Source organism: Eublepharis macularius, chromosome 9 (genome assembly GCF_028583425.1).
Source record: "Eublepharis macularius isolate TG4126 chromosome 9, MPM_Emac_v1.0, whole genome shotgun sequence".
NCBI classification, from domain to species: Eukaryota; Metazoa; Chordata; class Lepidosauria; order Squamata; family Eublepharidae; genus Eublepharis; species Eublepharis macularius.
This window is the reverse complement of record NC_072798.1, coordinates 81025425-81041932: the sequence shown is the minus strand read 5'-3', so window position 1 is coordinate 81041932 and position 16508 is coordinate 81025425. Positions and strand designations below refer to the sequence as shown.

General features: G+C 43.1%; 1 protein-coding gene across 3 annotated transcripts in view; it reads right to left on the bottom strand.

The window, feature by feature from the left end:
* The window catches only part of PTPRZ1 (protein tyrosine phosphatase receptor type Z1), a 138634-nt gene that overhangs the window by 87763 nt on the left and 34363 nt on the right, over positions 1-16508 (bottom strand). For all 3 annotated transcript variants that reach the window (XM_054988905.1, XM_054988903.1, XM_054988904.1), the window contains exon 2: positions 4129-4188. In XM_054988905.1, coding sequence (XP_054844880.1) covers positions 4129-4188 — 60 coding nt within the window. The remainder of the gene's footprint in view (positions 1-4128; positions 4189-16508) is intronic.

Here is a 16508-nt window from a genome sequence, read left to right as displayed (position 1 = left end):
CTGCAAATTTTGGTTCATTTACTTTAATTCTTTGCATTGGTGACTAATTAAGGAATGTATTATCTAGAGAGACTATGGTCCAGCTTTTATGTAAGGAGATTTCATCTAAAGAACAATGGAGCTGCTTTTTTTTTAAAAAAAAGGATATTTAATGAATTTATTGGTTATTGTGGATTTTCTGGGCTGTATAGCCGTGGTCTTGGCATTGTAGTTCTTGACATTTCGCCAGCAGCTGTGAGTGGCATCTTCAGAGGTGTAGCACCAAAAGACAGAGCTCTCTCAGTGTCACTCTGTCTTTTGGTGCTACACCTCTGAAGATGCCACTCACAGCTGCTGGCGAAACGCCAGGAACTACAGGAACTACAATGCCGAGACCACGGCTATACAGCCTGGAAAATCCACAACAGCCATCATTCTCCGGCCGTGAAAGCCTTTGACAATACAATGAATTTATTGTTTTAAAATATTTATAGTATAATTTTCTGACAAACACTCAAATCAGTTTCCAACTATATAGATAAAACAGTAAACATTTAAACCAACAACAATCAGCTCAACAACAGATCAATTTTCAAATTCAATTCCAGTGATATAATGCAGCCTTACATTTTATCCTGAAGATCTCCAGTTAATACACTTACAGCAGTTCATTAGGCCACTTGTTTCAAATAATGGAGCCTGCCACTTAAAAAACCACACCATCCGATGAAACTGAGTTAACATTCCTTGAGATTGGCTTTAAGATTGGCTTGAGATTTGGGTTTATGTGTGACCCAAATCGGGAATAGTCTGCCTGAGGAGGTCAGGAAAGGTCCCAGTCTCTTGGCTTTTTGCAAACTATGCTAAACTGAATTATTCAGGAGACCTTTCTACCCAGATTATAGGGCTGTCTTGTAAGAAGTATCTCAGAAAGATTCCATAGTAGGTACAGGGACTATATGCCACTATGTTGGATATTTTCTGCTTATATAGACATGCCTACTGGTGAGTAGAGATGGGCACGAACAGCAATACGAACTAAAAAATGCCATGAACAGCCCAATCAGCTGTTCGTGAGGCCCCGTTCTAAACGAACAGGTGGTCGTTGCAAGCCTCGTTAGTTGCTGTTTGTCAAGCCAGACAACCTGGCACATGCAATTAATTCCCTTGGCAACTGGAGGCAGGGACTGCCTGAACTCTGTCTGAACTCCTGCTGTTGCCCTGGAAACCCCAATCTAAGCCCAATTTAGCTGGATGGGCAGGTCTTCCTTTCAAGTGTGGAGCTCCAAATTTGTTACAAGGAAGCAAAGAGCAGGGGGGAGCGGGCTCCCAGCTCTGGTTTTGCAGACAGTGAGGGAGAGACAGGGAGAGTGGATTGGAGCTTGAATTTTCTTTGTGTGTGGTGGGATAGGGCTCTACCTCTTCAAGTTCCAGGGCTGCTGACAGGCTCTGGAGCCAAGCTATTATTTATTATTGGTACATTTCCTGCTGCCTGCTCAGGTAGGGTTTCTGGGAGTGGTGTGGTAGGGATCTTGATGGCTGGAGGAGAGCCTGCTGGCCTCCACAAACAACAAACAATGAACATGTTTGTAAACAGGTCATGATTGTCAATGTTCATTGTTCATGGATGGCAACGAACAACGAACACTATATTCGGGTATTTTTCTGTTCGTGCCCATGTCTACTGGTGAGTTTTCCACATTGCTAAATATGCCATGAAAATTAGTTATGCTTTGTTTCAGAAAGATTTCATCCCTGTGCTTGGCTTTATGCTTGTTTTTCAATTTTTTTGCTACCATACCATATCGTATCTTTTTCACTGATTGCCCAAACTCTTGTTCATTATTGTACTCTGCTCAGTGAATGCTCTATTTGTTTATTATATTGTATTTTCACTTGCACTGTGTAATCCGCCTTGGATCTCAGAGAGAAAGGTCGACTATACATACATTAATATTAATAATACTTACAAGAAACAATCCTTTCTACCTATGTATGTAGCAATCTTTCCTTTCTACAATCTTTTATAAAGGAAATTCTGTACCTAATAAATTAAGACCTGCACAGTGATTCAAATAACACTGATTCATATCTAAACTAGTACAAAGGGCACAATCCATCTTCCCAATTCATCTTCCTACAACTTCCCATGTGTGATGCTCAGTGAAAAGAAGGTTCCTGCCAATGACCCATCTGTCCACTCCTAACAGCCCTTGTATGTGTAGACAAATGCATTTGCAAGTTATCTAGTGATGGTTGCAGGACACTTACTGGATTCCTTCCAAGCCATTTGTCAATCTTTTGTTTAGTTTAAATAGTATACTGTATGTGATTTTTATAACATTTCCTGCAGAAAACTCTATGAACTTATGTACATGAGGTTTGAAGAGTGAAAAACAACATTGAGATGCTCTCATATAACAAAATAATTTCACTCCCCCCCCCCCCGCCGCCTTTTCAAAGTATCAGATAAAAACGCTTTTTGAAATTCAACAATACATGGAACCCTGTGGTTCCCCTTTACACCTCAACTGCGCAACTGCATGGAAGTTTAAGGATGAGAAAGCAACAGGGACATTACAGTGGAGAACGAAGAAGCATGGTAGCCGCCCTCGTTTGCAGGTCTTCTTCTGATATTACGCTTTCCATTTATATGTTGATATATATATATATATAATTTTTAATTTTTAATCGTTTTAATATGAAAAAGACCATACATTTTCTTGCTAAAGAACATAACAATAAAATTTATATATAGAAACAAAAAAAGACAGGTTTGTTGAAAATTATTTGACAAGATAATGCCAAGAAAAGAAAATGTTTGACAATTGAAAACGGAACCGACATCGTAATGGGAACAGATAACCACTAGATTTATGTGGGAGATCTATACCAAACGCAATTGGACAAGGAAAAAAATGGGATAAACAGGTATGTTTGTGATTGATAAATCTACAAACCTGGGCTTTGCTCACATATCAGCTGGATGAATTTTTAAAGATCACAATCATGTAAACATAGATCCAGAGGAGTGAGCAGTGTTAGTCTGTAGTAGCAAAATAGTAAAGAGTACAGTAGCGCCTTTAAGACTAACCAACTTTATTGTAGCATAAGCTTTCCAGAGCCACAGCTCTCTTTGTCAGATACATGGAGGGTATGAAGAAATTGGCTAGAGATATATAGGTGGTGAGGGAGGGGGGAGAGAGTGCAGGGAGTAAGGGTCATGTAAATGTAAATAAGTTACAAGAAGTCATGAAAGAACTGGATTGTGCATTCCACTTCTTTCATGACTTCTTGTAATTTAGTTACATTTATATGACCCTTACTCTCCACACTCTCTTCCCCCTCCCCTCACCACCTATATATCTTTGGCCAGTTTCTTCATACCCTCCATGTATCTGATGAAGAGAACTGTGATTCTCGAAAGCTTATGCTACAATAAAGTCGGTTAGTCTTAAAGGCGCTACTAGACTCTTGAAAGGTAAAGGTAATCCCCTGTGCAAACACCGAGTCATTACTGACCCATGGGGGGACATTACATCACGACGTTTTCTTGGCAGACTTTTGTTATGGGGTGGTTTGCCATTGCCTTCCCCAGTCATCTACACTTTACTCTCAGGAAACTGGGTACTCATTTTACCAACCTCAGAAGGATGGAAGGCTGAGTCAACCTTGAGCCAGCTACCTGAATCCGGCTTCTGCCAGGATCGAACTCAGGTTGTGAGTAGAGCTTGGGCTGCAGTACTGATGCTTACCACTCTGCACCACAGGTGACTCTTTACAATCATGTAAATGAATCAGATTATGACAAGATTGTTTACCAGTTCCTGAACACTGAGAATTAAGTACTAGCATTTTCTTTTCCAATACGGATGCATTCCGCAATTCAGTATTAACTGATTTCCTCTTTCACACAGGGCTTTTTTGGTAGTGGTGGGGAGTTGTTTAATGAACCTCAGAACAAGAAACAAGCCATTTCCTTGTGATAGCTGAATGAACGTATGTATTCCCTGACTTCTTTCCATTCCTTTTCCATTTCATTTATGTGAAAATGTAATTTTACCCAGCTGTTTTGGTTAGTTTGCCTATGAAAGGCGGAAAATGTTTATTTATAATGAAACATCATGAAATAGCAAATAATGCACTTACCTGAATACGACCAGTCTTCTGTAATTTTCCGCTGTTGTCTGAGATATCCAGAAACCAATTCTAAAAATAAACAAGCAACAACAAGATCGTGACATCTTCAAGCAGCACAGAGGATGTCAAAAACCAAACAAAAAATCCGAATCAATGTCAATACATCAGCTTTCTCTAGCTATGATTTTATTCACAGAATAAACAGAAATAGTATGCCTCACGGCCCTTCATTATATCTCAGGGTATGTTAGAACAGTAGTTCTCACCTTTGTCTAGCTTACACAACACCAATCACTCTATCAAAGCACTGGGATCCTACTATGAGTGATTCTGCACACGTTGGATAATGCACTTCCAATCCTCTTTATAGATCATTTGGAACAGATCTTTTCATGTGCAGAACAAAAAATCCACCTCAAACGATTGAAAAAGTGCATTGAAAGTGCATTATCCAACATGTGCGGAATCAGCCTATGACAAAAACAAAAAAACCCGCTTTTCCCAAGAAGGATTTCATATATTTACATGCATTCTATTATTATATCTATCATCTACCATATCTCTTATATTAAGGACACAGAAGCTCAGTGGATAATCCTTGTCAGGTAGAGTAGGCAAGAAAAAGCACAAAGACATGAAAGATAGAATTAGTGTACAGACCCTTTTTGTCATATTTATAGAAATGAGCAGGGCCTTTTTCTGGGAACAGAGGTGGTGGAACTCAGTGGTGGAACTCAAGACTGCACAATGACATCACTTTGGGTCAGCTGGAACAAGGGGGAGTTTTTAAAAGTTTAAATCGCCCTCGGTTAAAATGGTCACATGGCCGGTGGCCCCACCCCTGATCTCCAGACAGAGGGGAGTTTAGATTGCCCTCCGCGCCGCTGGAGTGGTGCGGAGGGCAATCTAAACTCCCCTCTGTCTGGAGATCAGGGGGCGGGGCCACTGGCCATGTGACCATTTTCAAGCGGTCCCAGAACTCCGTTCCACCGCGTTCCTGCTGAAAAAAAGCCCTGGAAATGAGATATTAAATTAAAGCATACAATACGCAGATTTGCCTGTCATGCATTCTGAAAACATAAAATTGTCACAAGAACTCAAAGTAGGGGTTAAATCCCAACATAACCATAAACTATTGTTTGTTAGTGTCCAAATCTTCCACAGCTATTGGATGAGGTCCTGTAATGTTGTTAAACAGAGGGGAATGTAAGAAACAAGGCAAAAGGGAGAGAATAGTAGGAACAAGACAGGGAGGCTGCAGGGAGGCCTGTTCCTGTGTTCCCATTCCAACACTGAAGGTGGCTTACAAAAGTACTTCATATTAAGTACAAAAATACTAGCCAGCCAAAGAGAAAGCAAACAGTGGCTGCTACAATATAATGGTAACTCTCCATGTAGCTATCATCGCTAGAGCACATACTACATACAGCATTATAATTTTGGCACTTACCACTGATTACTTGTAACAATTGTGTGACCTCTTAAAAGTGTGTCTGACCAACACTTGCTGATAATTTCAGGGTCTTGCAGTCTCCAAACTTAAAGTGGTATGCAGAAATAGCCCTGCAAACCAGGACTATTTACAGAACAGTTTACAGAACAAGAGGGAAGTGAGTTAGCAGAGGAACAGGTTGGAAGGGTCACTTAACATGACAGAATTACAGCCATGAAGGTACAGGGCTGGTACGCCCATTGAGGCCAGGTAGGCGGTGGCCTCAGGTGCGAGGTGCCGGAGGGAGCACCGGAGGAGGTGTGTGTGGGGGGGTGGGAGCGCGTGCCACAAAGCAGCAGCCTCCTATCCCTCCCGCCCCATGCTGCCGCCGCCGCAAGCACAAGCCCCTGGCCGGGTGCAGCCGCCGTGGGCAGGCATCTGCGGCGGCGCAGGCAACCGAGCGGGAGAGCTTGGAGACCGCCCGCCGCAGTGATCGGGCTGGCGGTGGCGCGCGCACTCCTGTGATGGCATCACGCGTGATGTCATCACGCAGGCTGGTGTGCGCGCGCTTGCGCGTGCACGGCGGGACACCCGGCCGGCCGTGAGCGCTGCAAACCCTTGCGCTGCCCCTGTGAAGGTATAATGGGTAAGTTGCAAGACAGCAACAAGCCCAGGAAGGTTAAGCCTGGTACAACAGAAAGCTCAGAGAGAAATAGGCTCACACGGCAGTTCTAAGCAGTACTAGACCCTAAATCCACTGCAATCTTGGAAAGATGTAACTCAGTTTAGGATTACAGTGCTAACCATACACAGTATATTCTTAGGCTAGGGTTGCCAGCCTCCAGGTAGTAATCACAATTACTCATTCATAGAATGCATATAAAAATATTTCAACTGCTAGACTATGTGTACTATATAAATACAAAGTACTTCACTTCAGTATAATGAAAGGTGTATACATGTCAAGTATTTACAACAGACCGTATTCCCTCAACCCAGACCTGCTCCCTCAGTCCAGTAGAAATGCTTGCTCTTTGAAATAGTATAATGACGTAATTATTTCCCACAGGCTGGAATATGAATATACACATTTGAGTAATTGTGATTATTGTCGGTTCCCTTGCTGGTTCAGCTTGTTTTCCCTTTGTATTGTCGGGGACTGCCTCTCTTGGTTTGCAGTTGTTCAGCCTCCAGATAGTGGCTGGAGATCTCCTGGAATTACAGCTGTTCTCCAGGCCACAGAGATCAGTTCACCTGGAGAAAATGGCTACTTTGGGGGGGTGGACTCTATGGAATTATGCCATGCCAAGGTCCTTTCCCTCCTCAAGCCCCACTTTCTCCAGGTTTCTCCAGGTTTCACCCCCCAGATCTCCAGGAATGTCCCAGTTTGGAGCTGGCAACCCTATCTTAGGCTGTTGTATGTTTCTGGTCAATCAGAGTACCCTGTTGTATTGTCACAGTCCTTAACAAAGGACACCCCCATCCCCCCCCCAACACACACAAACCCGGGACAAAGTGACATCAGTTGTCTTAATGAGGTAAGCAAATCCACCTTTCGTGTTTGGTGTTTTAACAAACACATGGTTCTCCTCCCAACCCAAAAGGCTTTTGGTTCATTTGCTTACAAGTCTTACTCCACATGGCCTGGAACTTGACAGCCAGTGTGGTGTAGTGGTTACAGTGTCAGTTTAGAATCGGAGAGATCCAGGTTTTAATCCCCACTTTGCCATGGAAGCTTGCTGGGTAATCTTGTGCCAGTCACACACTCTCAGCCTAACCTACCTCACAGGGTTGTTGTAAGGATAAAATGGAGGAGAGGAAAACTATGGAAGCAACCCTGGGTCCCCATTTGGGAGAAAAGCAGAATATAAATGAAGTAAAACAATAAAGCTTCTACTCTGATTCTCGCTTGGTTCCTTGTCAAACTGTTTCTACTAGAACTTCAATCCTCCTAGTTTGTACAGGTCTGGTCTGCTTGGATTGTTGACTGCTTAGTCTCTTGCTACTCCAGGTGACATCCCCAGGCAGAACAGGAAAGGTAATACCTTGTTCTGCTGTCTGTGCTGTCCTTCTCCCTCCACCCCCTTTCCCTCTGAGTTATGCCTTGTACAAGGGTTTCTTGGGCAGTTTAGACTGTTTACACATATTGCCGGTATTTCAGTGTTTGGTGCTGTCCCATACAATCTAAACTCCCCTCTGTCTGGAGATCAGGGGGCGGGGCCACCAGCCATGTGACCATTTTCTCTGAGGGCAACCCACTGAGTTCTGCCACCTCTTTTCCCGGAAAAAAAAGCCCTGCACATACTTAAATATTATCTTGGCTGCATGCATCTTGTATAATCACTGCTTGTTCCATCATTCTTTTTCACTCCATATCTGCTTCATCTTATTTCTTCCCCATGGTTTAAGGATTCGCTTAGAAGAGCGGATCTCCTTTAGAACAGGAATGGGAAGTGGCTGGAGGAGACCAATTTCTCCTTTATGCTTGGTTTCCCCATAGCAAATTTGGATGTGGGTAAGAATCAGCTGCCTCATTCACACACATGCGTGTCTGGCATATGTGCAACTCTTTGAACATGCATAGAAACAGTGAGGACAAGAGAGGGCTTCAGCGAGAGAGTGAGAAGGAAGCTGTAGCTATAAGCATACTTGGGAGGGAAAAAGAGGCAAGAAAGAGGATAAGCTGCTATGATATCCTGAAGGAAAAATCTCACTTGAAGCATACAAGGATAGAACGGGGTGGGTGCTATTGGTAAAAAGAGGTACGGATCATCAAGGGCTTCCAGGTCACCTTCTGGTAGTTGGCATCATTAGGAGAAAACTGAACAGCTTGCTGTTTGGCAGGGCATCCCACTGCATGTATGCTGTTGGTAGGAAGAGCTACGAAGATATAAGGAGATCTGATTTTAGAATAAACCTTTCCAGGAATTTTTTTGGGCTTTCACCTGCCTGGGTAACAACAAGCCACTAGAATAATCAACACATCTAGCAATAATTAGCAATACACCCATCACTAGAGGTATGCATAGCTGTGGCATAGTAACAACAGCAACTAGCGCTTTGGCAAGTAAGGAAAACTCATCCTGCTAACTGCCAGTCAGTTATAATCTCATTATGAAGGATTATTCTCTAAATTGGATCATTAATCTAATTAATGACTATCTCCAGGAGACAGTCAGGAAACTGAAAGGAGTATGATGTCTGTGCACCTATTATAAAGCATGCTGCTCTGCTCTTATGTACATAACTCACTGTAGTCAAAGGAATTGCATATGAACAATAAACTAAAATATTGTTTGGTATATTAGATATATTAATATCAGTAGAAATATGGGAGCAGATGCTGATCACCTGCTGGTGCTCCCTACCAGTATATAGTTTCTAAAAATCCATTTTATGCAACAGCTTAAAGAAGATGGGAAGCTCTTATTAGTTGCTATTTCCAGTTTCTTCCTTTATCCATTGTTCTCTTAATTATTACTTCAAACAATCTGTTAAGCATTCATATGCAAAATGAAGGAGCGCTTGGGCGTGAAAGAATGCCACCACCTTTTAAACTCCATGAAGAACTTCAGTGGGCAAAGATAACTTCAGCAATCAAGAACAGGATTAATGTTTTTATGCTTTACCCACACTTTTACATTTTGGCAAGATGCTTGCACAGAAAGCAAAGTAACTTGTGCAGCTTTTGGACAAAGATCTCTAGTCAGATAAAATTCATTCCCACATTTGTAATGTCAAAGGACATTTTTTTTTATTATTTTCAGTAACTGTCATTGGAAGAAAAAAATGAACTTGATGTAGACAACAACATTGAATACAGTATAAGCTAAATTTTTAGTTCCAACTTCCAGCCATGAGAATTCGGGCAACTCAGAAGATGTAGGCTTTTTTGTAGCTTGTGGCCTGAATTCGTCCTTTCTTCCTCATATTCCCAGTTACATTTGATAAATTCTACTTAAAACCTTTAAATCAGAGGAGCAAAGACAGACAGACAGACAGACAGACAGACAGACAGACAGACAGAAAGAGAAAGAAAGAAAGAAAGAAAGAAAAAGAAAGAAAGAAAGAAAGAAAGAAAGAAAGAAAGAAAGAAAGAAAGAAAGAAAGAAAGAAAGAAAGAAAGAAAGAAAGAAAGAAAGAAAATACAGTATATCAGGGGGCCCCAACTTTTTGAAGCCTGGGGACACCTTTGGAATTCTGACACAGGGTGGTGGGTACAACCACAAAATCGCTGCTGTATAAGGTGGTCCTAGGGTTGCTAACTTCTAGGCAGGCCCTGGAAATCTGCAGAAATTACAACTGATCTCCAGATGATGGAGATCTGTTCCCAAGGATAAAATGGCTGCTTTGGAGAGTGAACTCTATGGCTCTCTCTCCCTCCCCCAAACTCTGCCTTCCCCAGGCTCTACCCCCGGATCTCCAGAAATTTACCAACCTGGGCTTGGCAAACATAACTGGACCCATCCACAAAATGGCTATCACAGAAGGTAAAGCCAACCACAAAATGGCAAGGAGTGAGATTATGCATAACTCTAATAGTGTCTCTTCAACATTTCAGGCAGAAGTTGTGTTTAACAGATGCCTTTTTAAATGAACCTGTTATTTTAAAATACTTTCTAGCATACATGACACATACTTAATCCTGGTGCTATTGAACGTGGTAGGTACTTTGTAGCATGTCAAGGGAGGTGGATGAAGCTGAGCACCTCTCGGTAAGGGAGGGCTTTGCAGGCTATGATAAGCAAGGCAGGCGAAACTGCCAGCTAAGTTTGGAGCCAGGGTGGACTTGCCCGGTTGGCAACCAAGGGGGATGCCTAGTGCAGCCTGCCCACACATTGTCAGCTTGTAAGTGCTGGCGAAGATCAGTAGTTTAAAGTTAAATGGTTAAATAAATACAAATGAGTTGAACCCACACATACTTGTCTGTGTAATTATTGCCTCATGTCATGTTTGGACGCTGGGGCAAACACCATGCCAACTCTTAAAATTAGACCAAAGGGCAGCATATGGATAAAGACTGGTGGCGGGAAGAAGCAGTCACTGGATACTGTTAAAATCATGAATCTGACACCCATTTAATGCATTGCAGTTGGCATTCAAATTGATCCCAAGCAATACTACAAGCTCCTTATACAGACACCAAATATATTTTAAAGGAATACAAAACCCAAGAGAAATAGAAGAACTGAACAAATATAGTGATTAGCTTGCTAAACAGCACCAGGCATTTAAAATATGTTGTTTGTTGTAGAAACTAATCCTCTTTCTTTCGGGCCACAATCCTGTGCCTACTGAGACTTCACATAATGACTGCTGCTTTACTTAAACAATGGAGACTCCAGTTAGTGCAGAACGCCACAGCTTGATTAATCAGGAGCTAGGTGGACCATGCATATTGCTCCCATTCTTCACTTGCTCAATTGACTACCCATCAGTTACCAAGCTCAGTTCAAGGTTTGGGCTATCACCTGCAAAGACCTTCATGGCCTTGGTCCCTTATAGCTACAGAACTGCCTATCTCCACCATGGCAGTTTTGCTCATCTGAACAGGGCCTTCTGCAGGTGCCACCCTGCAAGCAGGCAAAATCAATAGCTGCCTATACACGCGCATTCTCTGCAGTGGACTCCACTTTATGGAACAGTCTGCCTGAAGAGGTCAGTAAAGTTCTCACTCTCTTGGCTTCCCACAAACTGTGCAAAACCAAACTATGCAGGAGTGTTTTAATAAACTGATAATAGGGCTGTTCTGTAATGAAATGGTTCAAAGAGAAGCTTCGATAAAGGAATAGGGACTGTAGACTATACTACTGGGCACAATCTGATACTGTCATTTATTAAGTCATATCAAATTGTTTATGTTTTGTTCCATCATTGTTTTAGCTCTGGATTTGCTCTGCTTGTTTTCAAATTTCTGCAATCTATTCACTACTGTATTGTTTATTGCATGTCCTAGATGCTGATTGTATTGAATTACACTGTGTAATCCCCCTTGAGTCTCAGTGAGAAAAGTGGACTATAAATAACATAGATAAAAAATACACAAACTATGGTGGACTGCTAAATCTGATTAGAATGGATTCCACATTTGGATCTTGCTCCCCCACCCCCCACACTTCAAATTGCTATTTGGTTTGAAACCTCACCTATGGTGCGTTTGATGAGCAATCCAAGACAGGTTTGCATTTTGGGGGAGTTTCCTCCAGTGCCTGCCAGGTCTGCAAACACTGAGGAATTTTTCATAAAAGTAATTTCTGCAACACAGATTCAGAGATCCTAGAAAAAGCACATGCATGTGTTGCTATAGAAACATGAAGAGATAACAACCCCTCCAAAACAGGCTCTCTTCATGCTGAAAGTGTTTTTAAAAGATTTTTAGTTTTTTCTACAAGCAAAGGGATAATTTTGAAAGGGTTCATAATATTTCTCTTTCCGCTTTGCTATTGAATCCAACTGTCCTTTTATACCACAGAACAACAACAACAAAATTAAGAGGGACCCTTCTAAACATGTTCTCTCTGTGCCAAAAAGTTATATTTTTTTTTAAAAAAACTGTTTTTTGGCAGGCAAAGGGTTTTGAAGAGGTTTCTTTTGCTTTATATTTGTATGATAGAGATGAGTGCAATTATATTCCTCTGCAACAGAGAAAAAACAAACTTCCCTTCAAAGCTAACCCTCTGCATGCAATTTTTTAAAAAGAAAATTAAAAAGATTTTCAACACATGAACAGCAAGTTTTGGAGTGGTTTCTATTGCCCATCCAAGTCTCTTTCAGGAAACAGAGATGAGTGTTTTCTTTTCACTTCTTGAGCTCTACCTGAATTTCACAGAAGATCATTTGAAATGAACTTCTGATCAAATGAATCCCAACTAGGATGGAGCTGCGGGAATTGGCTGTTCCTTAACATAGTCCTGATTTCTATTTTGCAGTTAGTTCCCAAATATGACAAGAAAGAAATAAAATAGGTAGTGGTGTATGTTCTCTATTTTGTGTTTTAAAGATCATTGCATGGTCAATGCATGCATTGTATGGTCAAAGTACATACTTCACAACTGGTTGGGTTGGCCTTCACTTGGGAGTAGCTAGGGTTGCCAGGTCCCCCTGTACTCCCAGTGGGAGGTAGGGCCCCAGCACCTACCTTTTTGGTGTCTCCTTCACACACGTGTGCGTGCACATGCATGCCTCGGGCCTGCACAATGACATCACTTCTGGGAAGCGATATCATCACCAATTCGGTCCCAATTTGGCCCCGATCAGGCTGAATTCAGCCCGGATCAGGCACGAATCGGCCTCAAACAGGCTGCTGTGGCACAAGGGAGCTCTCCTTCCCCAGCAGCGACCCAATCTGGGCCATTTTGGTCCCGAATTAGTCCAAATCAGGCCCAAAACAGCCTGAATCAGGCCTGAATCAGCCTGGAATGGGCTGCTGCCGCATGTAGGAACAGTCCTCCATGCCTCAGTGGCCTGATTTGGACTGATTCAGGCCCGATTTGGGCTGGTTCAGGCCCGCAGTAGCATGCCATGCCACCCATGAGCGCGCCTGTGAAGCCCATGCCTCCCCCGTTGGCCAGGTAAGCGGGTGCAGGGGGTAGGAGCGGGGGATCCCCCACCCTGTGGGGGAATGGTAACCCTAGCAGTAGCTAAAGATACTGGGAGAGATCTCATAGAACATTTTCACTTGCACTAGAATATATGAAAGTCAGCATAAGAAGCCCTTGTGCTGAATCAACTTAACCATATACCACCTTGCATTTCCCTTTGCACAAGACATAGCACAAAGCGTATTTCAGCAACCCCTCCCCATAATGATAATGACCTCCTTTGATCACATCTTATCACACTTCCAAATTGGACTGTAAAGACCAATTGAAACAGTCTTTTATCTTTTGATTTTTCTACACAGCAATGTTGATTGGCAATGAAAATCAGTACAGTAGCTCTTGGGCAATGTCATGAATAAAAAGAATTGTATTATGTAAAACTTCTCTTCTGCTGTTGCATGGCAGGATCCAGCCCTGTTTTGCTTGGCTATACCGCAGGAAGCCTCTGCTCCAGAATGTTATTTTTGCAGTATCTTCATGAAGGCTGAGCTCTGCATAAGTGATTCTTTTTTTTTCTTCTCCATTTGTACCATTTATTAATCTGCCTTTTTTTTTTACAAGTTTAGAAAAAGAAGCCCAGGATTTTCCCTCCTGTATGTTTTCGCATAAGTGATTCTTAACATACTTACTGACAATTAATATCTACTGACAAATTTGAACGTACTTTTCAGTAAATAAGCTAACACAGAGTCATCAGTTTCCCCCACCATAACAGGAATAGTTGTTGGGGCACCTGGGCAATTTGTAGCTCACTGCTTTGTTGAAGAACAGTTTATAACAAAAGGCATGAAATCCCAAGCCATTTCACAATGAAAGATGAAAATACTCCGGCAAATAGAATCATGGATTCTATCACTTTGTCTCCAGCAGTGAAACATATAAAACATTGAGTGCAATCCTATGCAGTTACTCCAGTCTAAGCTGATTGAAGTTAACAAAAATGTTAATCCACTCTTGAAAACACTGTGTTCAGCTTTAATTTCAAACAGCTATACAAAATGCTTTGCTTCTTTATCTCTTTCAAAATTATAACTAGCCAATAGGGATTGGTATGGACCAGGAAAAACCACTGACCAACAGTCTGTGGTCCATCGATTTTCAGAGACCACGGACCATTGACGGACTTGCCCCAGTTTGCAGACGGATTCATCAGTCCGTGGTCTGTCACTTCCGGGGGCTCTGGGACCACCCCCTTTGTGCTCACCGATGTCAAACTCGCAGCGAGTCTTCAGCAGGCTCTCCTCCAGCCACCCTCCAAGTTTGGTCAAGATTGCAGTTCCGACATTCAAGGTACAGACCCCCAAAGTGGCTGCCCTCAAGAAACTTCCAGTATATCGAATAGGAGCTGCAAATGTCAATTGACTTGCATTGGCTTGCATCACAAAAAGTTGCAATGAAAACGTGGGATGGAGTTCGAGAATCTTTCTCTGAGAATGGAATGACGGCCCTCCAGAGTGAAATGATGGTTCCTGGGAGCAGAAAACCTGCTCTGGGGGCTGGGATGGGGAGGGAGAGAAGTACTCTTTGAGGGGACAGTCAAAGAGATGTTTGGGGGGAGAGAGCAGGAATATTCTTTTAAAGGACATGAGGACAGAGGTGATCTTTGAGAAGAGGCTAAATTTGGGAGGGGAGGAAGTGTATTTCTTTGGGGAGACAGGGATATCCCTGTACAGGACAGGACAGAGGCAATCCTGGGGGGAAGGAGAGTCTCCCTGGGGGAATAGAAACCTCCCCATCAGGCTGCCTGAGGGGAGGCTGGAAGCGCTGACTCTGGGAGGGAGAACAATCATCATGAGGAGGCAGACCTGGTCATGGGGAGACTAAAAGACAGGAGGACTCTTGGGGGAGCAGACATCTTGAGGGGCCACATGTGGAAAGGAGGATGGAAGTGAGGATTTTGTGACCAAAACTGGGAGGAGGCAGATATGGACAGCCAGGCATTGGCAGGTCTCCATTGCCCGCCACCTCACAATCCAATAAGAATTGAAAGGGGGGGGGGAAGGAGACAGAAGAGTGAGCCCTCAAGGAGCCCAATAAGCTTGGTCCCAGAGCCTGACTGCAGCCTTGAGACTGGGTTGGGGCACAGCCCTAGGGTAGCCCACCACCCCACAAACAAATAAGAACTGAAAGGGGGAAAAAGGAGAAACAGAAGAGTGAGCCCTCAGCCAAGGAAACTCAAGAAACTTGGTCTCCGTTAGAGCCTGACTGCAGTCCTGAGACTGGGTTGGGGCACGGCCCTAGGCTAGCCCGCTGCCCCACAAGCAAGTAAGAATTGAAAGAAAAATGTATTAAACAGAAGATTGAGCCCTCAGCTGAGGAAACCCAATAAGCTTGCTCCCTGGGCCTTGCTGCAGCACAACCCCCCAGCCTCCCTCTCACTATGCACAATGCAAAAAACAAACGAGCAAAAAACCCTCCTGCAGCAAGCAGTTCCTCGCTCAGTAACTATGGGCTGGAAAGTGAAACTGTGGCTCTGGCCTGTGTCTTATATACTAAACGCTTACATAGAGAATAATAGGAGCTCTTGGGTTGGCAGTCAGAGCTGCCTACCAAGGTTTTCAGGGCTAAGACTGGTGTGTTTTGAGCGCAGCAGAAGGTCTGTGTGCGGCTCCTATATTGCCTAGGAAATCGATTGCTTGGCGCCGGGATGTCTAGTTTCACGGACCAACGGACCAGCCAAAGTTTGTTGCGTCTGTGAAAAAAAGTGCGTCCCATGACCTGCCGGCTCACGAAAGCCGAACTGGCCCAGTCCATGCAAATTTTGGTCCATTTTCCGATCCATGCCCACCTCTACTAGCCAAGCATTAGACTGGTAGACGTTGCTGTGGGTAAGTCCTGGAGAAGCCTGAATCTGACCACTTTGCATCCAGAATGTGAACCGTTTGAAGATTACAAGCTAAACCACTTCTTGGATCTCTGTCTGCTGTTTGTTAGATGCTGAATGAACCCAGAGTGACCAGCTTACACGTAACAATGAGGTTTCAGAAAGTATGCAAAGAGGTAGTTTGTTTAGCAGGAACAAAAAACCAATTGATACATTTTGAGTTGGTGTATTCTTTGTCACAGGACTGCAGAGGGTATGCCAGGAGAATTTTTTCCCCATTTGAAGCTTACAGAAAGCAACTCAATTGAAAAACCTAATTGAAAAGATTCTCTTAAGTCCCCTGATGAAGGAGATCACATGAAACATATCAGGAACTGTTCCTTTCCCTGCCAAACTGCTGCAAGATGCTGCCATCTGCTAGTTACTTTTTTAGTTTGTTTATGGTTGCCAGTCTCTTTTTGGGGAGGGGTATTATGCCCCCTCCCATCCCAGTTTTTCCATCAGTTGCCTATCTCTTCTTCTTCACCTCCCA